This window comes from Zootoca vivipara, chromosome 13, assembly GCF_965207765.1.
Source record: "Zootoca vivipara chromosome 13, rZooViv2.hap1.1, whole genome shotgun sequence".
In the NCBI taxonomy this organism is placed as follows: Eukaryota; Metazoa; Chordata; class Lepidosauria; order Squamata; family Lacertidae; genus Zootoca; species Zootoca vivipara.
In genome coordinates, this window is record NC_142596.1 from 45,638,526 (window position 1) to 45,661,840 (window position 23,315).

At 49.2% G+C, this 23,315-nt stretch overlaps 1 protein-coding gene across 6 annotated transcripts in view; it reads right to left on the minus strand.

Moving 5' to 3' along the window:
• The window catches only part of CIITA (class II major histocompatibility complex transactivator), a 47,092-nt gene that overhangs the window by 13,464 nt on the left and 10,313 nt on the right, over nucleotides 1-23,315 (minus strand). For all 6 annotated transcript variants that reach the window (XM_035131936.3, XM_088656943.1, XM_088656942.1 and 3 more), the window contains 9 exons: nucleotides 22,207-22,317; nucleotides 19,994-20,053; nucleotides 19,822-19,878; nucleotides 19,285-19,326; nucleotides 17,155-17,286; nucleotides 8,013-8,150; nucleotides 5,404-5,472; nucleotides 2,802-4,485; nucleotides 2,459-2,632 (listed from right to left, as the gene is read on the minus strand). In XM_035131936.3, coding sequence (XP_034987827.3) covers nucleotides 2,459-2,632; nucleotides 2,802-4,485; nucleotides 5,404-5,472; nucleotides 8,013-8,150; nucleotides 17,155-17,286; nucleotides 19,285-19,326; nucleotides 19,822-19,878; nucleotides 19,994-20,053; nucleotides 22,207-22,317 — 2,467 coding nt within the window. The remainder of the gene's footprint in view (nucleotides 1-2,458; nucleotides 2,633-2,801; nucleotides 4,486-5,403; nucleotides 5,473-8,012; nucleotides 8,151-17,154; nucleotides 17,287-19,284; nucleotides 19,327-19,821; nucleotides 19,879-19,993; nucleotides 20,054-22,206; nucleotides 22,318-23,315) is intronic.

Sequence of the window (23,315 nt, forward strand, 5' to 3'; positions counted from 1 at the left end):
CCTGTCTGTCTTGGCCCCTTACTCTTCCCTGTCAGGCTTCAGGGAAACAGACCCCCCCTCCCTTGCAGAAGGCTGCCAGTAATGGAAAAACAAGAGGCTCTTACCAAGGTACTTTATTCAATATTCACAGAGAGTGACGTAAGATGCCGTCTCTAGGGTAATGGCGTTGCTCCAAGTAAAGCCCCTCCGTCTCTCCTATGGTACGTCATCACTATGTTGGCTGATCTGTGCTTTCTGCCTCTGAGCTTTCTGTTCCCCTACTTTCAATGCCCCCTGGGTCCGAGGGGAAGAGGGCAGTTGGATGCGGTCCGCCCCAGGTGTCATCACAGAGGGGGTTGACATTCAGTGCACCGCCCGCCTGTGACTCCCAAGCCTACCCCGAACCGTCGGGGGAAGGGGGGATCTGCGCTGCTTTACCGGTGGCCTTCCCCCCCTTCCCCCTTTGTTTTGATAGCTCAGGGGAGGCTTGGGAGTCGTGGGTGGGCAGCGCGCTGTTGCACCCTGCTCCCGGGCTGCTCCCGGGGGGAGGGGAAGCCTCCCCCGAGCTATCAAAAGGAAGAGGGAAGGAAGGAAGGCAGGCTGCTGGCAAAGCGGCGTGGCTCCCTCCCCCCCCGCCGGCCATGGCTCACTCTGCCCCCTGGGCGTCTCGGCCCCTGGGACACTCGCTGCCGGCGGCGCCCCCTGGGATGCTTGCCCTGCTGCCCTGGGACGCTTGCCCCATCCCCCTGGCCCTGCCCCCAGGTGCAGAGGATGTGAGTCACACCGGGTGCTGGAGCAGCTAGCTCTGCCTCTGGAAGCGGGGCCAGGAATGCTTTCTAATGATAATGTGTCAGCCAGCTGCTGTTTCTCTGCTGCTTCCCCTCCTCTTCTCCCATTATCTCCCAGCTTTGTCCCTCTTCTGTCTTAAGAGTCATGCCCTTCTGCAAACCACCGTTCTAAATCTATACTGTCCTCCTCTTCTCGGGAAGGTCCAGGAGGAGGGGGAGGCAGTCTCCACCATTCCTCCTCCGATGTCCAGTCCCTGACAGTAATATACATTTAGATACAGTGATACTGACCAAAAAAAGAATGTTATAAGAAAAAAACTGCTCCTTTCCCCCTTATGGGGTATCCAAGTGCCCGTATAGAGTCCTTATGTGGGTTCTCTTTTGGTAGGAGAAAAGAACAGAGGCCAACCAGAGAATATTGAGAAGCAAAGCAGCTAGTAAGCCTGATATTCATTAAACTGTTGCAACAGGGTGCTCACCCACGCAGGGAGGTAGGAGAGGAACCCAGAACATTGGTGTGCAAGCTCTTATAGAGACTTTTGAAATTGCCTACCCTGTTTCCATGTGCTGCTCTGGTTCTCCAGAAGCAGCTTTGTCATGCTGGCCACATGACCTGGAAGCTGTACACCAGCTCCCTCAGCTAATAATGCGAGATGAGCGCTTGGCCTTGGCCTTTAAAGCAAGATGAGTGGCGCAACTCCAGAGTCGGTCATGACTAGACCTAATGGTCAGGGGTCCCTTTACCTTTTTACCCTGCAGCTCAAGACCCTCCCCCCCCCAAACGTCATATATACATCACAGAAAGAGGTGGTCCCCAGCAGAAATTTGAGTGTGTTGCTTCTCTCCTGTCTGCCAGGATACCTGATAATGCCTTATTTGATTGCCTTTTCCGGGTAGCCTGGCCATTTCTTTGAGAGGGTAAATACTTAGTTCCCGAATCTCTTATGCATATCAATAGTGTGCTCAGCTTAACAGATGCTTGCCAGACTGTATTTGCAGGGAGCATAGCTGCCAAGTCTCCCGTTTTTCACGGGAAACCCCTGTATTTTAAACTGTTTCCCGCTGGCAGCCCGGATTGGAAAAAGTCCCGTAAATTTCCTACCTGCCAGGGAGGCTCCATTTTGGGTGCCGGCGCCACCTGATTTCCGGTGCCCAGACATGGGTAGCGCGGCACCGGAAGTCACTTCTACGCATGTCCGAACATGTGTAGAAGCGACTTCTGGTGCCGCTCTGCCCATGCCTGGGCACCGAAAATTGGGCAGAGCGGCACCGGAAGTTGCTTCTACGCATGTCCGGACATGCGTAGAAGCAACTTCTGGTGCCGCGCTACCCATGTATGGACACTGGAAATCGGGCGGCGCCAGCACCGGAAGTTGCTTCTACGCATGTCCGGACATGCGTAGAAGCGACTTCCGGTGCTGCGCCACTGCTGATCCTGCATTTTTCAGCGGGAGACTTGGCAGCTATGGCAGGGAGGTGTAAGCCCCTATAGTCCAAAGACAATGGGAAAGCTTTTCCCATTTCCTTCCTCCTTGCAGAGAAATATTTGAGGCCAATTTGAGAGAGGCAAAATGGCTTCAGGATTGTTCTCCTGTACTATTTCAGACACATGATTTATATACTTATGTATGTGTTTGCCTTGTATATATATGACCTTAGAATTCCCATGACAAGAAAAAAAACCCTCCTACCTTTGGGTCATTTTCTCCTGCATGTCGACAAGAGCACAGAGATCATCAATGTCCCTCATTGTCTTGGCTTTGAACGGAACAACCATAAACTTCTCAACGGCAGATTGCAGTTGGTCTGTTTCCTCGGCTTCCCACAACTGCCTCCAGAGCCGGACTGCATCGCTGAGGGATGCCCTGCAGAGAATCAACATGCCACACTGAGGTTGAGAGCGCCGTCTGTGCGAAAGATGGGGAACCTCAGGCAATCCACTCCACAGACTTCAATGGGTCCCTGGGCCCCATGACCAGGAGCTTGGCCGTTGCTGACGTGCAACACCCACGAACATCACCACCCCAAACATACCTGAACGATGCAACATTCTTCAGGGTGACCAGCTGTCTGAATCCTTCCGAGTCAATGGCGCTCCCTCTCAAATCTAAAGCAAACTTCCTTTTGGCTTGTTTGATGACAGAGTGGAGAATGTAGACATGGGGTGGCGTGAGAGCAAACCCCAAGAAAGAGAGGTCACACTTGAGTTCTAAAGCCATTTGCTTCAAAAGGCAAGGATCTCCCGCTTCGTGGAGACAGTGGAGGAGATCAAGGAGCTTGTCCGGACTCAAATTACGCTCCATGAGTTTCCGGACGTATTTCGAGAAGCTTCTCTGCTTCTTGGTGGCCATTCTCTTGGTGTCCATCTCCCCCTCCTCTCTGAAAAGGACAGAGGAGCTCAGCTTGCCCCCTAAAAACAGCAAGCCGGACAAAAAACAAGGTACCAAGCTCCAAGAGGAGAGAAACTTCTTGGATTTGGAGAGCAGCCGGAGGTATTTGGTGAGCGTTTTGTCCTTGATCTCTTTAGCCAGCACCAAATGCAGCGCAACCAGGAAATTTTGGACCACAAAGCTAGGGAACACATAGCCACATTCCTCTTTCCCGCTGCTCGAGTCTTTCGGGAATGCGAGGGGGGCCACCAGTCCGCAGCTGAGAGCAAACTCCTTCACTTCCGTGGACGGAAAGTTGTAGCTCATGAGTGCGTTCCGGTGGTCCTCTCCGGAAGACCAGGCCACCTGAGCTAAAGCGGCGATATTCTGGTGCTTGGGGGTTGAGGAACGCATCAGTTTTTGGAGTAGGAACTTGGCCAACAGGCCGGTAAGCGTGGAAGGCAGTTCCTTGCCCCCCACTTCAGACACAGCCTCGCAAACGAACCGACACAGGTCAGGAGTGTAGCAATGGCTGAATAGGTAAGGGCAGTTCCTGATCAAAGCCACCGTCTCGCCACAGCAGGGCGATCCTTCGAAGTACTGAGCAATGTAGGACTCGGCTTGCTGCGTGGAGAACCCTGCCAGTTCGAGCGCCGCGTCCACCTTCGATAAATGCTGCTGCAACTTGTCCTTGGGGCGGGAGGTTAGCAGTACCGTGCAGCCGCCGAGAACCTTCTTCTGGAAGATACTGGCCAAGATGCCTCCAATATCCAAGGGCTCCTTGTGGGGCAGGCTGTCCACACCAGGTGTTAAGCCATCCCGGTCCTTCAGCTCTTCAAAACCATCAAAAATGAGGAGGACCTTTTCTGGGTACCGCAGGACGTGCCTATAGATGTCGTCACCGCCATCTTGAGGCCCAGCGGAGAGCTCAAACAGCAGCTGCTTGAGGCTGTAGCGGTTTTCAGGGAGGAGGCCCAGCATCCGGCAATCGAATCGGAAAAGGAAGCCATAATTGGGCAAAAGGCCTCTGGACCAGTCCAGGCAGATCTTCTGGACCAGCAGGCTTTTCCCCATTCCGGCTTTCCCCAAGACGACGATGACTTTGGTTCCCTGGTTGTTCTTCCACGGCAGCTGAAAGAGCTGGCTGCTCCCCGCAACCTTCCCTTTCTCTCTAAGGTTGCAGGGCCTCAGGTCGGCATTTTTCCCGGCGTTCTTGCTTTCCACGAGGCACAGCGCCAAGTCGCGTTCGATGTAAAGGCGGTCCAGGGCGAACTCTCGCTCCATGGGCGCAAATTGGCATGTCTCCCGGAAGTGGTCTTTTAGCCTCCTGCGAAACGCATCCACAGGGCCTAGGATTAAAAAGAAAAGAAGGCTATTTTTTATCACATGTGGTGGTCTTGTAGTAAGGTTAAAGCATACTGGGAAATGATATACAATGAAATGAAAAGGATGTTTAAAATAACCTTTGTATAAAAACAACAACACAGAAGTTCTTCTTTTGGGAATTATAGGGACAGAACTACCTAAAATGCTTGGGATGCTTGGAATGAACTAATTCAGATGAACTAATTCAAAACAGTCCATATTACACCTGAAAGTGGTTCCTATCATTTCTGGGTGAGCTAAATGTTCACATCACACTGTGCATGTGTGTGTGTTTGTTTTAATGTTTTCTTTGTCCCCTTAGCAGAGCAGCTTGTAAAATTCTGAAGACTGAAAAAGAAAATGCTGAGGACCACGGGAATGAATTGTCAATTGAAGAGAATTAATCCCTTTTTGGAAGGGGTGAACCAAAACTGCAAATAATTTTTTTTTTCAAATGAACTTGCCAAGCATTTTGACAACTGCATAAAAATCATCCCAAGCGGCATAAAATCCTTCCAGATGGACCTTATGTGCAGAGTCTTTTTTAACAGGGCGTCCACCATCCTTTTGCAAGCAGCTCTTCTTTTATCTTCCTTTCATCCATTCTTTGTCATTCTTAAGGTGGAAAACGTGGCTTTCTGAAATGTTGAATGAACCAGACCAGCAGCAGGAAAAATCCCTCAGTGTGGGTGTTTTTGTTTTTTTGCCCATCTTTCGGCCTTTACCTGTCAGGTTTTGGCGGGTGCGTGGTTTTGATGTGAATAATGGAACTTCTGAAGACATTCCTCAAAAACAGGGATGAGGGATCTGTGGCCACAAGTGAGCCTCTCCTGCTCTCAAATTACCTGGCTTGCAGCACCGGCCCTTGGCATTGAAACAGGTTAAAAAGCAGCATCACTCACCTGGTCGTTTGTGAGCTTGCTCTGAAGGAACAGGTGGGGCTCCAGGTCCTTTGTCAACCACAGCTACATCTATGAGTCAAAGGGGAGCAGACTGAAACACAGCAGGCCTGTAAACCCCCTGTAACATCCCCCCCCACCGTGGGAAACCCAGCCTTAAGTCTTGCTTTAGCCTAATCCTATATAATAATGTCCAAGTTGTCCCTGCGTCCAAGTTGTCCCGTGTGTCCCTGGGGTACTGCGCATGTACCCCAGGGACACAGGGATTGGACGGAGAGACAGGACGCACACACGCGCGCGCTCTCCCCCCCCCACCTACCGTTTCCCTGCGGCTGTCAACCGCCGCTCCTGGCTGGACTGAGCGTTGGCGGGGGGGGGAAGCGCGCACGTGTGTGCGTCCAGCGAGGATAGGTCTCCTTCCTGTCGCCTCCCGTTTGAGCTGGTAGTGGCGCTCCTGCTGACGGGGCAGCCGGTCACCCCCGCCGAAGCCTCCCAGTCCCCGGGCTCCGGCTCCTGCTGCTTTGGCTCCGGCGGCCAGGCTTTCCCCATCGTCGTCGTAGGCGAAGCCCGCGACGAAGCGCACTATGGCTGAGGGAGGCGGCTAGGCCCAGGCGCCGGACTCCGCCTCCCCTCGCGCCTTCCCCTCGCGCGCTCGACGGAGGAGCCCGTAAGAGGAGCGGCGAGGCCACGGCCTTCCCTCCCTCTCTGCACTCAGCTGTGGGGCACGACGGGATAGCGAGTTTGTTTACTTGCGTTCCTGGCGCGCCCCGCAGCAGAGTGCAGAGCGCACGAGAGAGAGAGAGAGAGAGAGAGAGAGAGAGAGAGAGAGAGAGTGCTCCCTCTCACATATCCTCTAGCGCCCGTTTTCTAAACGGGCTGAACAACACTAGTTAATGCATAAAGGGGTTAATGTCATAGAGTAAGCTGTCCTCCCAGGCTTAGCTAGGTCATTCACTTGGGGACAGACATGAGGTGGCGCTGTGGTCTAAACCACCGAGCCTCTTGGGCTTGCCGATCAGAAGGTCGGCGGGTCGAATCCCCGCGACGGGGTGAGCTCCCGTTGCTCGGTCGCAGCTCCTGCCAACCTAGCCATTCGAAAGCACACCAGTGCAAGTAGATAAATAGGTACCACTGTGGCGGGAAGGTAAATGGCATTTCCATGTTCTCTGGCACTCGTCACAGTGTCCTGTTGCGCCAGAAGCGGTTTAGTCCTGCTGGCCACATGACCTGGAAAGCTGTCTGTGGACAAACGCCAGCTCCCTTGGCCTGAAAGCGAGATGAGTGCTGCAACCCCATAGTCGCCTTTGACTGGACCTAACTGCCCAGGGCTCCTTTACCTTTTTACCTTGGGAAGAAGGTAATCAATTGCTGTGCCTCTATCTACCTGAGAAGCTCAGTGTGTAAAGAGGTCTGAGCTGCTTGAACCTTGGGGTCCCTTCCAACTCCACAGTTCTATGATTCCATGAATGCACCCTGCACCCGTGTTTGCATTGCAATAGCAAAGGGTTTTAAACGCACAAGCAAAAATCTGATACGAACCACTGATTCTTTTTACCTGGAATCCCATGGTCCCCTGGAGGCATTTTTGACTGATAAACCAATAGTGCATGGGGCCTGTCAGCAGCGAAAGAGCACGGCTAGCCTGTGGGTTCACACTTGTTATCAAACTGAAGGAGCAGCTCTGCAAAAGGGCAGATTTGGGGACTGTATACTGCTGACGGGTGCCTCTAATTTTAAAGGGCTTTTAAAAAACAAAAAACAAAAGAAGTCCATTCAGTTCTTATAAATATCTTTATTAGGTTGCAGCCAACACCAGTCCTACTCAGAGTAGCCCCCTTGCAAATGATAGACATGGGTCCCACAGGGTCACTGATTTCTGAGTAAAGCTTAAAGGCAAAGGGACCCCTGACCATTAGGTCCAGTCGTGACCAACTCTGGGGTTGCGGCGCTCATCTCGCATTATTGGCCGAGGGAGCCGGCGTACAGCTTCCAGGTCATGTGGCCAGCATGACAAAGCTGCTTCTAGCAAACCAGAGCAGTGCACAGAAATGCCGTTTACCTTCCCGCCGGAGCGGTACCTATTTATCTACTTGCACTTTGGACGTGCTTTCGAACTGCTAGGTGGGCAGGAGCTGGGACCGAGCAACGGGAGCTCGCCCCGTCACAGGGATTCGACCCGCCGACCTTCTGATCGGCAAGCCCTAGGCTCTGTGGTTTAACCCACAGCGCCACCCACATTCTATGTTGCCACAGCACTAAACCTCTGGGGGGCAGCAGAGAGTGAGGAAAGCGCAGCTGATGCTTTCAGCAGGATTGGAAAGATATTCTATTCTATCTGCACTCGATGAATGTCTTCCAAAAGCCAAAGGGAACTTAACCTTAATCATACCTTTGCATTTGCAAGTGGGGAGGATTTTAAATTTTATTTTAGAGATCAGGGCCACAGCCCCAATGGAAGGACATCTAACCCTAGCCTCTCATGCAATTCTCCCAACAAGGGTCACCCCCCAGTCCAGATGCTGATATTGCAACCAACAGCAGTTGGGGAGAAATAACAAGGGGGGAGAGGGGTGCAAATAATGGACAATTGCAGCAAAAATCACGATGCTTACCAGGACAGGCATTAATGACGGCACCTTCTGGCTCAGCAAGAATATTCACGCGCTGATTGAGAGGCTCGAAGGCAAAGACTACCTGAATATCTTCCACGCCGAGCGGGCAGTAGTACAGGTTGGGGCTTGCAAGAGGTTCTGCAAACGTGGAGAGAGGGGTTTGATCATCAACATCAGCTCACCAACAATCCTCTGAAGAAGCAACCCATTGCCCCTGCTGCTACAACTGCAACAACAGGGCTCATTCTGGTTGTAACTCAAGGGTTAATTCCATTAGCGTTAAAGTCAGCTAGCAACCAGGCAGACTGGCAGGATCTTCACGTGCTCTGATTTGCAGTGTAGTTCTGAGGGAGTTTCTACACACACACACACTCTCCCTGTATGTTTGATTGCAAGTCTTCCTGCCATTTACAAGGCCAGAAGGAAGGAATGAAGACAAAGCCATCGCTCTGTTTATTTCGACTCAAATTATACACTGATTTGTCCCATTTCCTCAACCAAGTGTATTCAGGATTTCCTTTTCCTCTGGACTCCATCTGCATTAAGTGACACAGGGCCCGCCTTGCAAGGATTGTTGCCCCTCTCCATCTGTGTGGTGGGGAGCTGTCCAGAAAAGCAGGAGGAGAGCTGCTACACGGCAGTAGCTGAGAGTGCCAGCTGGCAACCATGAAGTAATCTCCCTTTTATCATGCACTAGCTGGCCCTGCACGCGTTGCTGTGTGTTAGTCTGTGAAATGGAGGGTAATAGCCCCCCTTCAGATCCCCCTGAGCTTCAGAGTCCCCCTGTTTTACAGGTGTTATGTTTAAACAGGGGTATCCCTGTGAATCCCCCCACCCTATTCTGATCTATTAGTTATCCCGTCCCCTCTTCCCTCCAGAGAAGTTGAGGACAGTGGTAGGAGCTCAAGACGCTGCTGTCGGGTGTCTCCGATGAGATCTAGGACTCTCATGGAGGAGGCGGGGTTTTTGGGTGTGGCATAGACTCCATGGGGAGGGAGGGGGTGTAGGAGGAGGAGCTGAGGGAATAACGCCACTTGAGGGCGCTGTTTCAGTTTGTGGAAAAGCAGGTCTGTACCTGCGCAGGTATGCAATGTGAGGCATCTGAGGTTCTGTGAACACTTGGGAAGTGGCATGGATCATTGTGTCCAAATTTCAGGGCAATCGGTCAAGCGGTTACCGAGAAAAGTGGAGCCCACAGTTTCACCATTTTTACATTTATATATATAGATTTGGCAAGGAGGCCTTGAAGCAAGATGCAGTCCAGCTCCTCAGCTGCAACACAGGGTTCGGAATGAAGCCGCCCACCTTGCCGTGGGTTGCCACTGCACTGCAGTGTGGGAAGCAGGGGCTGCCGATGGGGTGACTGTCAGTGCAGTGGCGGCCCTGAAGTCTCCCTCGGGTGCTCATGAGGTCCCTGGGCCTTCACACTCACTTGCTTACCCTCTTGGCCTTCAGGGTGGCTACCCTGAAACTACGTAGAGCTGAATGAGGAATTGGAAGAATGGCACTGATAAATGGCAAAACCCAAATGGCAGGTTGCCTGGAAATGCAGAATGTATATGTGAGTGCTTTCACTGCCTCAGGCGGTGCAACGGGTGAGGGCGCCTGGCTGTTAAGCAGCAGGTTGGTGGTTCGAGGCCACTGAGTGACGGTTGTGTGCAGGAGGGTTGGACTAGATGACCCTGAGGGTCCCTTCCAACCTACAATTTATCTTATTTATTTATTTGTTTATACCCCGCCCAACTGGCTGGGTTTCCCCAGCCACTCTGGGCAGCTTCCAACAGAATATTAAAATACAATAATCTATTAAACATTTATTAAAAGCTTCCCTAAACAGGGCTGCCTTCTGATGTCTTCTAAAAGTCTGGTAGTTGTTTGACATCTGATGGGAGGGCATTCCACAGGGCGGGTGCCACCACCGAGAAGGCTCTCTGCCTGGTTCCCTGTAACTTGGCTTCTCGCAGTGAGCGAACCGCCAGAAGGCCCTCGGCGCTGGACCTCAGCGTCCAGGCAGAACGATGGGGGTGGAGACTCTCCTTCAGGTATAATGATTTTATTTTATTTAATTTAATTTATTTTGACAAAGTAATTATAAATAAATAAATGTGCACTGCACCACCGCACTATCCAACCTGCCAAAATGTCAACACCTCTTGCGATGGTTTCGACCCCTTTCCATTTTAACAGTACAAATTCTACAAACGCCCTCCCTATCTCCTCAAAATCATTCCTCCTGCCTATTCCCCGTTTTACCTGAATGGCACATGTTAATTTATCATTAAGTATATGTTTACACCCCCACCAGATGTGAAGATAATTCCCAGTTTCCTGGCATCCCCTCCCAACATAACACTGAATATTCCTTGTTCATCTGATTTAATCTAACTGGTGTTAAATAAACCTACAATTCTATGAGCCTATGAGTCTAACTCTGGCACCAACCCCAAGCTGAATGATAACATCCAGACCCACCTAGTTTCAGCAGGATTTCAATTCCTGCTTCTCTGATGCTGCCCATTGTTTTGTTTGTTTTCTCGAGCCGTTTCCAGTTATCGCGTAATGGGCTGCTTTATATTGTTTACGGGTAGCGGACTTCGGACCCAGAGATGATGACAAAAATAATTTACATAAATAAAAAGCAGCTAGGTGAAAAGTAGAAGTCCAACAGACTGAAGACAAAACACTTCTAAACATCCTTGATGCCCTGAGATACCTTACTTGAAGGTCCCAAAGTGATCTGAGGTTCTGCTTTTCCAGAGGAGCAAGCGAGGAGGCATGGTTTTTTTATTAGCCTTTCACTCCTCCAATTGCATGGATCATGTGATTCTTGAGAAAGGAAGGCAGTCTGTGTGGCTTCCATCTCTGGTACCGTTGTACTTTTTCTTTCTGCTCTGTCTTGCGACAAGACAGGATGTCTGTATGAGGGCTGCTCCTCTCATACATGTTTGTTATGTTCTACAATCTGTAACTGGGACCCAGGTGGTGCTGTGGGTTAAACCCCTGAGCCTAGGGCTTGCTGATCAGAAGGTTGGCAGTTCGAATCCCTGTGACGGGGTGAGCTCCCGTTGCTTGGTCCCAGCTCCTGCCAACCTAGCAGTTCGAAAGCACGTCAAAATGCAAGTAGATAAATAGGAACCGCTACAGTGGGAAGGTAAACAGCGTTTCCATGTGCTGCTCTGGTTTGCCAGAAGCGGCTTTGTCATGCTGGCCATATGACCTGGAAGCTATACGCCGGCTCCCTCGGCCAATAATGCGAGATGAGCGCGCAATCCCAGAGTCGGACACGACTGGACCTAATGGTCAGGGGTCCCTTTACCTTTACCTTACAATCTGTAATGAGTAGAAATAAAGTAGGTATGTCCAGATACCTCCTCACCGCCGTCTGCGCTGCTTTTACTCTGCTAGACCGGGTGCTCACAAGATTGCAGCTGTGAGTCCCAGAACACCAGGATCCCTTCCCAGGAATACTGCGCAGCTGTTCCAGTGCCGGAGGAGGCCGTGGGGCCTGCAAGAGTGTTCCATTAGCATTCCAAAACCCCTCCCTGATCTTGTTGTTGTTTAGTCATGTCCGACTCTTCGTGACCCCATGGACCACAGCACGCCAGGCACTCCTGTCTTCCACTGCCTCCCGCAGTTTGGTCACTCATGTTCGTAGCTTTGAGAACACTGTCCAACCATCTCGTCCTCTGTCGTCCCCTTCTCCTTGTGCCCTCCATCTTTCCCAACATCAGGGTCTTTTCCAGGGAGTCATGAGGTGGCCAAAGTATTGGAGCCTCAGCTTCAGGATCTGTCCTTCCAGTGAGCACTCAGGGCTGATTTCCTTCAGAATGGATAGGTTTGATCTTTTTGCAGTCCATGGGACTCTCAAGAGACTCCTCCAGCACCATAATTCAAAAGCATCAATTCTTCAGCGATCAGCCTTCTTTATGGTCCAGCTCTCACTTCCATGGTCCAGCTTTATGGTCCAGCTCTCACTACTGGGAAAACCATAGCTTTAACTATGAGGACCTTTGTCGGCAAGGCGATATCTCTGCTTTTTAAGATGCTGTCTAGGTTTGTCATTGCTTTTCTCCCAAGAAGCAGGTGTCTTTTAATTTCGTGACTGCTGTCACCATCTGCAGTGATCATGGAACCCAAGAAAGCAAAATCTATCACTGCCTCCATTTCTTCCCCTTCTATTTGCCAGGAGGTGATGGGACCAGTGGCCATGATCTTGGTTTTTTTTTTTTTATGTTGAGCTTCAGACCATATTTTGTGCTATTCTCTTTCACCCTCATTAAAAGGTTCTTTAATTCCTCCTCACTTTCTGCAATCTTAATTCCGGCTTGGGATTCATCCAGTCCAGCCTTTCGCATGATGAATTCTGCATATAAGTTAAATAAGCAGGGAGACAATATACAGCCTCGTTGTATTCCTTTCCCAATTTTGAACCAATAAGTTGTTCCATATCCAGTTCTAACTGTAACTTCTTGTCCCACATAGAGATTTCTCAGGAGACAGATGAGGTGATCAGGCACTCCCATTTCTTTAAGAACTTGCCATAATTTGCTGTGGTCGACAAACACTCTTAATGCCCCACCACAAAGATACACATCCTCCCTCCACTGTTAGAGGCAGCTATTCCTCTGAAGACCAGTTACTGGAAATCACATTTGTGCTTGGATTCTGCTTCCAGGCTTCCCACTAGGACGCCTGGTTGGCCACTGTGCAAACAGACTGTTTGGACTAGATCAGTGTTTCCCAACCTCGTGTCTCCAGCTGTTTTTAGACTACAACTCCCATCATCCCTAGCTAGTGGTGGTCAGGGGCGATGGGAATTGTAGTCCAAAAACAGCTGGAGACCCAAGGTTGGGAAACACTGGACTAGACGGTCTATGAACCTGATGCTGCGCGGCTCTTTTTAGGTAAGTGCTTTGCGAATGAACAAAACTAGTTTATGACGTCTTGCCTCTGCATAGCAGTTGCTGGAGAGCGTAAAGGTGAAAAGGTAAAGGACCCCTGGACGGTTAGGTCCAGTCAAAGGCGACTATGGGGTTGTGGCGCTCATCTCACTTTCAGGCCAATTGTATCTGACACTGAGCTACATGGATCAAGGGGTCTGATTCCAAAGAAGGCAGCTTCCTATGCAACCTGATCTTGCAGCCGTTTCGCTTCTGCATCGGCTTCACCCGGGGATTTGTTCTCGCCATCCAGATAACACATGCTTGGGCTGGTGCCATCAGGGTCCAGTGCTCCAAGCAAAGTGTCCGTCCACCCCTACTCCCACCCCTTACACGACGCTGTAACTCTAATCCCAAACTGATGCGGGAACTCCAGTTTCCAAACTCTTCCACCGCTTCAGCATGCTGCGATGAAACCGGTGCCGTGCCAAAAATGCCTCCATCACTTAATGGGGACAGAAATAGAGTCATGGTCAGAAGGGAGAGGAAATTTCAGTGAAATCCCCAGAGATGGGAGTGCCAAGTGTTTCTTGTGCTGCTTACCTTACTTTTGAGGTGGCCAAGGGATGTCTGGGAGTGTCGTTTCCGTTCCCCTCCCACCATTCTGCAGATAATCTCTCTGGTGGCCAGCACCCTGTAGCCTCCCTGGGTGCCCACACTTCCAGTAAGCCCCAAGGCACCATCACCGGAAAAGTTATATATACCGTATATACAGTGGTACCTCGGTTTGCGAACGCGATCCGTTCCGCGGAGGCGTTCGGTCGCCGAAGGCACACTTCTGTGTGTGCGCAAAGCGCCGATAGAGCGCTTCTGTGCATGTGCATCACTTCTGCGCATCCGAGCGCCGCGGAACCTAGATGTCAGCACTTCTGGGTCCGTAGCGTTCGTAAACCGAGGCGTTCATAAATGGAGGTAGGCGTAAACCAAGGTTCCACTAGAAAAAAATTCCTTCAGTAGCACCTTAAAGACCAACTAAGTTTTTATCTAGGTATGAGCTTTCGTGTGCATGCACACTTCTTCAGAATGGACTTCCATTTCATGCGGCTCAATGTGGTGCCTTCCATAATTCTAGAGGTTCCACTGTATATCTAAGCACGGGTGGCGCTGTGGGTTAAATCACAGAGCCTAGGGCTTGCCGATCAGAAGGTCGGCGGTTCAAATCCCCGCAACGGGGTGAGCTCCCGTTGTTCGGTCCCAGCTCCTGCCAACCTAGTAGTTTGAAAGCACGTCAAAGTGCGAGTAGATAAATAGGTACCACTACAGCGGGACGGTAAACGGCGTTTCCATGTGCTGCTCTGGTTCGCCAGAAGCAGCTTAGTCATGTTGGCCACATGACCCGGAAGCTGTACGCTGGCTCCCTTGGCCAATAACGCGAGATGAGCACCACAACCCCAGAGTTGGTCACAACTGGACCTAATGGTCAGGGGTCCTTTTACCTTTAAGTTAAAATGAAAGGGCCTTCCTTAAAAACAAGGTCAGGGAGTGCACTGGTTTAAGGCGCTCAGTACTCAACCTCCCTGGCTTCCCGCACTTCAGTTAAAGCCCAGGGGAAGAAGCCATGATGTAACTCCGCCCACGGAAGTTTTATAAATCAGGAGGTGAAGGCATCCAGATACCCAGCTCTATCTCTCTTTCAAATCAGAACCAGTGAAGGCGGTGGATGTCCTGTGTGAGTGCCTGGAGGCGGTTGGAGAATGGATGGTGGTTAACAGATTGAGGTTGAATCCTGACAAGACTGATGTACTGTTTGTTGGGGACAGGTGTGGAGGACTCCCTGGTCCTGAATGGGGTAACTGTGCCCCTGAAGGACCAGGTGCGCAGCCTGGGAGTCATTTTGGGCTCACAGCTGTCCATGGAGGCACAGGTCAATTCAGTCTCCAGGTGTCTACCGGCTCCATCTGATACGCAGGCTGAGTCCCTACCTGCCCGCAGACAGTCTCGCCAGAGTGGTGCATGCTCTAGTTATCTCCCGCTTGGACTACTGCAATGCGCTCTATGTGGGGCTACCTTTGAAGGTGACCCGGAAACTACAATTAATCCAGAATGCGGCAGCTAGACTGGTGACTGGGAGCGGCCGCCGAGACCACATAACACCGGTCCTGAAAGACCTACATTGGCTCCCAGTACGTTTCCAAGCACAATTCAAAGTGCTGGTGCTGACCTTTAAAGCCCTAAACAGCCTCAGTCCAGTATACCTGAAGGAGCGTCTCCACCCCCATCCTTCTGCCCGGACTAGTGGCCGAGGTCTAGTGCCGAGGGCCTTCTGGCGGTTCCCTCGTTGCAAGAAGTTACAGGGAACCAGGCAGAGGGCCTTCTCGGTGGTGGCACCCGCCCTGTGGAACGCCCTCCCATCAGATGTCAAAGAGAATAACAACTACCAGACTTTTAGAAGACATCTGAAGGCAGCCCTGTCTAGGGAAGCTTTGAATGTTTAATAGATTATTGTATTTTAATCTGTTGGAAGCTGCCCAGAGTGGCTGGGGAGGCCCAGGCAGATGGGCGCGGTATAAATAATAAATTATTATTATTATTATTATTATTATTATTATTATTATTATTATTATTATTATTATCTGGGGAGGCTGCAGAGTGCAAGAGAGATGCTATTGCCATGGCAAATATATACACACCACCCTAAATCACCAGGGTTCAGCAGATTTTTCCCCCAGATGCAGAAATTCCCCATTAAAACACCCATCAAAACAATCAAATTCCCCATCAAACACCTAGAAAAAAAGCCAGATGGACACAAGGCTGTGTTTTGCTCCTTACTTACATCCTGTATCAGTGATGATTTCTCCATAGGAATCTGTAGTTTTTATTTACTATAGAGCACCTTACCTGATATTTACCCATTCAACCACTTCAATCTGCAGAACCGGCACTGTTAGAAGTGCCACATAATCTTCGTTCCACATTTGCAAGAAATCTATTATTTTTTAGCATGGCTTCAACTGCACTATGGAACTCCCTGCCTATCGACAGCAGGCAGGGGGTGCCTTCTAAAAACACTTATGTTTAGGCAAGCCTGCCCGGGCATATAGAATGCTGACAAGTGTGTTTGGTTGCCTTTGAGCTTATTGTTGGTGTTGATTATTTTTTTTACATGTCTTACGCAGTTGTGGGTTTCTTTTTTAAAATACAATGGTACCTTGGTTCTCAAACTTAATCTGTTCCAGAAGTCCGTTCCAAAACCCAAGCGTTCCAAAACCCAAGCCACGCTTTCCCATAGAAAGCAATGCAAAATGGGTTAATCCGTTCCCGACTGTTAAAAACAACCCCTCAAACAGCAATTTGACATTAATTTCACTATCTAACGAGACCATTGATCCATAAAATGAAAGCAATAAACAATGTACTGCAGTCACACAATCAATCAAGCAGTAGCTGAACTAGGTTCCACACAGTCACCCAAAAAAGAGCCACAAGAACAAAAACGCAAAATAAAAAGCTAAAATAGACATACCTCAGTGTAACACTCAAATTGGAAGTGTGGCACTCAGATTGGAAGCATGGCACTCATAGAATCATAGAGTTGGAAGAGACCACAAGGGCCACCCAGTCAAACCCCCTGCCAAGCAGGAAACACCATCAAAGCATTGTTGACATATGCCTGTCAAGCCTCTGCTTAAAGACCTCCAAAGAAGGAGATTCCACCACACTCCTTGGCAGCAAATTCCACTGCCGAACAGCTCTTACTGTCAGGAAGTTCTTCCTAATGTTTAGGTGGAATCTTCTTTCTTGTAGTTTGAATCCATTGCTCCGTGTCCGCTTCTCTGGAGCAGCAGAAAACAATCTTTCTCCCTCCTCTATATGACATCCTTTTATCTATTTGAACATGGCTATCATATCACCCCTTAACCTTCTCTTCTCCAGGCTAAACATACCCAGCTCCCTAAGCCGTTCCTCATAAGGCATCGTTTCCAGGCCTTTGACCATTTTGGTTGCCCTCCTCTGGACACATTCCAGCTTGTCAGTATCCTTCTTGAACTGTGGTGCCCAGAACTGGACACAGTACTCAAAAACGGAGCATATTCGGCTTCCAAAAAAAAGTTTGCAAACCGGAACACTTACTTCCGGGTTTGCAGTGTTTGGGTTCCAAGTTGTTTGAGTACCAAGGCGTTTGAGGAACCAAGGTACCTCTGTACTGATAATCCCAAAGGGTGCAGAACGCAAACCTGCAAAAGTATCGCTTCTCATACCAAAGGCAGGGCTGATGGTGGTCACCGAAAACGCCATGTGGAAGTCGGGCGGCGAGAGAGTGTCAGCTGGGGAGCAGCTCAGAGGGATAGTGATGCAATTGCCGCTGACGACGCAGAGAGCCGGTGGATGCCCTGAGCGAGGAAGCAAAAGCAGAACGATGAAACAGGGAGGCAGTTTTGGTGCAACTTCATCTCCAGGCTCCTATCAGGCTCAGGGCTGGCTAATTTATTTATTTTAAAAAACGTTTCTATACCGCTGTATCATAAAAATGTATCACAGCCAGTTTATGACATTACAGGCATCTCCCTCCCCCCCCGCCACTTATGCATGCTCACGCACGATCGTGCACATGAGCGCAATACGCATCAGGAGGCTTAGTTTCAGAATCAGAATCGAGTACAGTGGTACCTCGCAAGACGAATGCCCTGCAAGACGAATTTTTCGCAAGACGAATGCGCCTTGCGATCTGATGGTGACTCTCAAGACAAATTCGTTTTGCGAAAAATCCGCCTTGCGAATCGCGGTTTCCCATAGGAATGCATTGAAATTTAATTAATGCGTTCCTATGGGCAAAAAAAAAAAATTCAATGCATTCCTATGGGAAACCGCGATTCGCAAGACGAATGTTTCGCAAAACGAATTGACTCGCGGAACGAATTACATTCCTCTTGCGAGGCACCACTGTACACACTTCCAGAGTTCATAGAATCACAGAATCATAGAGTTGGAAGAGACCACAAGGGTCATCCAGTCCAACCCCCTGCCAAGCCCCCTGCCATTTAGTTAACGCTAAATACATGACTTCTGGTAAATGAGCCGCCATAGCTGCTGGAAGACCGTGAAAATGTGTGTCCCAGGCTTTTTAGACTCATTTACTCAAGTACTATGTGAAACCAAAGGGGCACATTGATTGCCAGATGTGAAATATATGGGCATTAAAGGGAAGCGGGTGGTGCTATGGTCTAAACCAGGCATGTCCAACTCCCAAGAGACTGCGATCTACTCCCACTATATATAAAAAAACTGGCAGTGATCTACCCATTGAATTGACCAAAGTTGTTGAGCTTATTGCGGGGAGGAAGACCAAAAGTTGTATTTATTTTTGTGGAGATTGATCAGGACCACGCAATCGACCAGGATCGACCACAGACGCCCCGCAATCAACTGGTATAATAATAATGATAATAATGATAATGATAATGATAATAATAATAATATTTTATACCCCGTCCATCTGGCTGGGTTTCCCCAACCACTCTGGTCAGCTTCCAACAGAAAAATGAAATAAAACAATTAAACATTAAAAGCCTCCCTAAACAGGGCTGCCTTCAGATGTCTTCTAAAAATCTGGTAGTTGTTTTTCTCTTTGACATCTGATGTGAGGGCGTTCCACAGGACAGGCGCCACCACCGAGAAGGCCCTCTGCCTGGTTCCCTGCAACTTGGCTTCTCGCAATGAGGGAACCGCCAGAAGGCCCTTGGTACTGGACCTCAGTGTCTGGGCAGAACAATGGAGGTGGAGACGCTCCTTCAGGTATACTGGACCGAGGCCATTTAGGGCTTTAAAGGTCAGCACCAACACTTTGAACTGTGCTCGGAAACGTACTACGTGGAAGATCACGATTGACCGATTGGACATGCCTGGTCTAAACCACTGAGCCTCTTGGGGTTGCCTATCGGAAGGTCGGCGGTTCAAATCCCTGTGATGGAGTGAACTCTGTGTCCTGTTGCGCCAGAAGCAGTTTAGTCCTGCTGGACACATGACATGGAAAGCTGTCTGTGGACAAACACCGGCTCCCTCAGCCTGAAAGCAAGATGAGCGCCACACCCCATGGCCACCTTTGACGGAACTTAACCATCCAGGTCTCCTTTCTCTTTCCCTTTACCAGTATTGGGATTATTTTCCGCCTCCTATCCCACGACTTAGTCACCCGCCATTTGCAAGTATAATTGCAACAGGAAAACGAGATAAGAACATTGTGTGTGCGTTTCTTTGCAGAGAGGACGTAGATTTGGAGAGGAAAGTTCCGCTGTGCATGTTCAATGGAGAAGCAAGCTCTTTTACACTGCCATGGCTAGGCACATCTATCTCGCTGCGGTGCCCAGCTATCGGCGCAATCCCCAACTCACCGAGTTTCCTGCGTTTGGGCTCTGGAGGATCAGAGCAGCTGCCTGGGGGTGGAAAGAAAGGAAGTTGAAGGCACAGTGCCTTGAAGAATGACTTCAGCAGGTGTGACCCCTCTCGGCCAGAACGGCAGGGATGGAAGTAGCCACACACCTGGGAGAATCCCTGAAATTTGCAGACTTCTGTTTGCTTTTAAATTACATTCCTATTGGGTGGGGATGGGTGCCAGGACAGAATCTGAGAGCCCTTCTAGTCCCCTATGGACTTAGGAAATAAGCAAACATCTTGAAGGTCAATGGTTCCTTACACCTGCTTTAAAAATAACTATCATGAGGTTTTTCGTCTCCTGTTATAACATGTTGCTTTCATGCATTTTCATACATTCTGTTCTGCTTTTGTCAGCTGCCTTGAGGCTATTTGCATAAGGCTGGTTATAAATGCCTAAAATAAAAGCCTGAAATAAACAAGGAACTGCAAGACGTCCTGCCCTCGGCTGGCGCGCGAACCCCACCGATTCTCCTCCTTGCTGCTATAAAACTCACCCCGTTTCTCGGCCTCCCCTGGGGTTTCAGCCGCTGCTTCATCTAGAACCAAGTTTCCTGTTTGGTTTGAAATCAGGAAGGGAAGAGCAGGTTGTTTATTCATGATTGGACAAGGCCGCATCAAGACCTTTACAGAAAATACTGAAGTCTGTCATGCATACAAGAATCTTACCAAACAGATCTTCCTCAGGTTTTTCTTGCTGGTCTTTTAGCACGTATTCTGCCAAGGAAGCTAAATTGTGTTTTTTTTAAAAAAAAAAGTGGGGAAGAAAGCAAAGTGAGAAGCCATACAGGTGAATTCTTCTAGAAATAAAAGCTCGAACCTTTGGCCTTCTGGGTGTTGCTGAACTACAACTCCTTGCATCCCTGGACATCGGCCTCAGCAAGCATGGCCAAGCATCAGGGGTGCTAGAAGCGGGGGTGGTGTTATAGTCCAGCAAAACCTGGATGGGCACCAGAGACCCTTCTGTGACATAAGAGCAGCTCGTCCAATCAGCACCCGAGGCTTCTGTACACTGCTTGGGTTGCAAATGCAGAAAAGTGCGGTTTTGTTTTTTTTTAAAAAAAAGAAGGGACAAAACCTATTGACTAGGGTTGTGCATTAGATTCAGCTGAAGCCCTGAAAAGGGTGTGTGTGTGGATGGGGTGTCACCCAAGTTGGGTGGAGACCGTCCCAGATCGTCATGGATCGGGTTGGGGGGGGGCTCAGAGCAATCTGGGTTTGTCAGGCAAAAGGAGAAGGAGCCATTGCTGAGGAAGAAGAAGAAGAGGAGGAGGAGGAGGAGGAGTTTGGATTTGATATCCCGCTTTATCAATACCCGAAGGAGTCTCAAGGCGGCTAACATTCTCCTTTCCCTTCCTCCCCCACAACAAACACTCTGTGAGGTGAGTGGGGCTGAGAGACTTCAGAGAAGTGTGACTAGCCCAAGGTCACCCAGCAGCTGCATGTGGAGGAGCGGAGACGCGAACCCGGTTCCCCAGATTACGAGTCTACCGCTCTTAACCACTACACCACACTGGTCAAGTGGGAAAAGAAAGAAAAAGCAGTGAAAAGGCTTAGGAGAGGCCTGCCGAATTGGCTTTGCCTTCCCAAAAGAAGGTTTGAGCTGCGTGGAGTACCAATGAAGTGATGTAGTAGTCAATAAAATCCCAGCTCCTTTGTGACCTCTTTGCAGGGAAGATGCTTGCGAAGGAAGACTCCCACAGGATTAAACCCTGCCACCCGCTGCTCTTGGTCAGCTGCCTCTCTTTCCTCTGACCCTATGTTTAATTAGGGTAAAACCCCAAATATATACCAGCTCTTCCCTGATAGATTTGAGCCCAGATCTGTGGTGAGTGATCCCTGGGTCAGGGGAAAGGAGTAGTTTGTGCAACCATAACGTATTGTTTGTTTGTTTGTTTTTGTTTATTAAAAACCACACCACCATTTTCAAAGCCTTTGACTGCAAGACATCCTAACAAGAAGATCTAAAAGGAGGTCTAGTCTTTTTCTTTATTATGTATTTTGTGGTTTTATATTATGATTTTATATAGCAATTCTAAAATACAGATGTGCTTTTACTCTCACAAGACTGAATGTATTGCCCTCGGCTGTACTTGAGGGACGATTCCAACAGATTCCACATGAAAAATGCTTATGTCCCTGCGGAGATGGCAGTACCAAATCGGTGGCGCATGCCCTTCTGGCTTGCACTCTTTATAAAGACTTGGCGAAGGAGTTCATCGCCCCTCTTTTATTGTCCATTCCGGGTCGCCCAACCACTGCCCCAGTGTCCTTTCTCTTGGCAGATCAAGGTGAGCAGGTGACAGCAAAGGGTTCCAAGGTTTTTAGCTGGGGCAATCAGAATAAGATCCACTATTTGAGTATTGATTCAAAACCCTAAAATGTATTTTATATAACTGACTTTTTATTTTTATTCTTTGTATATCGTATTGTCATTTTATTGCTATGACCGATGGCCATAGCTGCCAAGTCTCCCGTATTCCCCGGGAAATCCCCGTTTTTCCAGCTGTTCCTAGCTGAAAAAACGGATTTTTTTGTTTTCCCCCGGTTTATTGTGGCGCGGCGACCATTTTGGAACTGGGCGGAGCATGCTCAGAAGCGACTTTTGATGCTGCTCTGCCCAGTTCCAAAATGGCTGCAGTGTGACTTCCGGTCTGCTACTTCCGGCCCGGTCCCTTATTTCTCCGACAGCAACTTGGCAGGTATGCCGGTGGCTGATGCAAATAAAGATTCATTCATTCATTCATTCTGATTTTATGCTGTGACCCACCCTGAGACTTGGGGGTATAGGGCGGTATACAAATTTAATAATATCTAACAAACAAACCAGCAAGCCAGGCCTCACCCAGCTCCTCTCCATCCTCGAAATTCCAGCTTCCTACCTATTTTATCATAGGCCTCTCCAGTGTCCGCACACAGGCAGACTTGTTCTCCACTCTCATTACTTTCCACTGTGTAAAAGAGATCAGGGTTGTTTTCCTGATCGTCAGGTTCTAGTTAAAAAAAATAAAACGAAAGAGGCATTAATAGTGCACAAAAACATCCACGCTGCTTTTATCTTACTACACAAAGCACCAACCGCAGTAACACCTTAAATAGCTGCAGAGCCCATAGAAATGAGAAACTTTTCAGGCTCCCAGGACCAGATAATTATCTGGCCGCACCCTGTGGGTCAGCATGGAAACTCACCTGCCAATCACAGATGCCACTAGAACATCACACAATTGACAGGTGGGCTGCACGCAGGGGCAAATTTCACCTAATAGGCACACTTTGGTATGTAATTTCCCTGAATATACACGTTTCTGCAAGGATTTCCCCCTGATATAATGCATTTCTGTATGTAACTTTCATTAGTATATGCGTTGTCGCACACACCATACCCTTGTATATGCATTTTAATATACTGTATATTTCTTGGCTGGAGAACTGCATTGCAAAATTCAGAGAAGTTAAAGTTTCAAAGGCTGGCTGTGTTGCAGTTTGTGGAACATCTTGGAAAATGCAAACTGGGTAGGTTTAAGCTGAACCAAATTTCTCCTTCATTCCTACTGGCAGGGTACCTGCTTAACCCCCACTGTTTTCTTGACCCATTGCTGCTTTTGGGGGGGGGCATTTAGGAAGACGTGTCAAGGCAGAGGTTTAAATACAGTACACCTTCCTTCAACACCCCTCTTCCACCCAGTTCCTACCACCGCTCTCATAATTTTGCTTTAAAGTCTTGTTGTTTGCTTTTTTAAAAAAGAACCAAGTTGGAAAAACCAGCTCAAAAATATTTGATTTGGCCAGAGGTTGCCCTCAGAGAATGCTTTGGGTTTCTGGATCCCAGAAAGTACCGTACTTATCCGTGTATAAGACAAGGCCTTTTTCCAGCAAAAAGAATGTTTAAAAATTGGGGTTGTCTTATACATGGGTAGTTCAGAGTGGTGACGGGTGATTGGTTGCTCTGCCGCGAGTAGGAGATGGTTAGCGGCTATTGTTCTGGTGATTG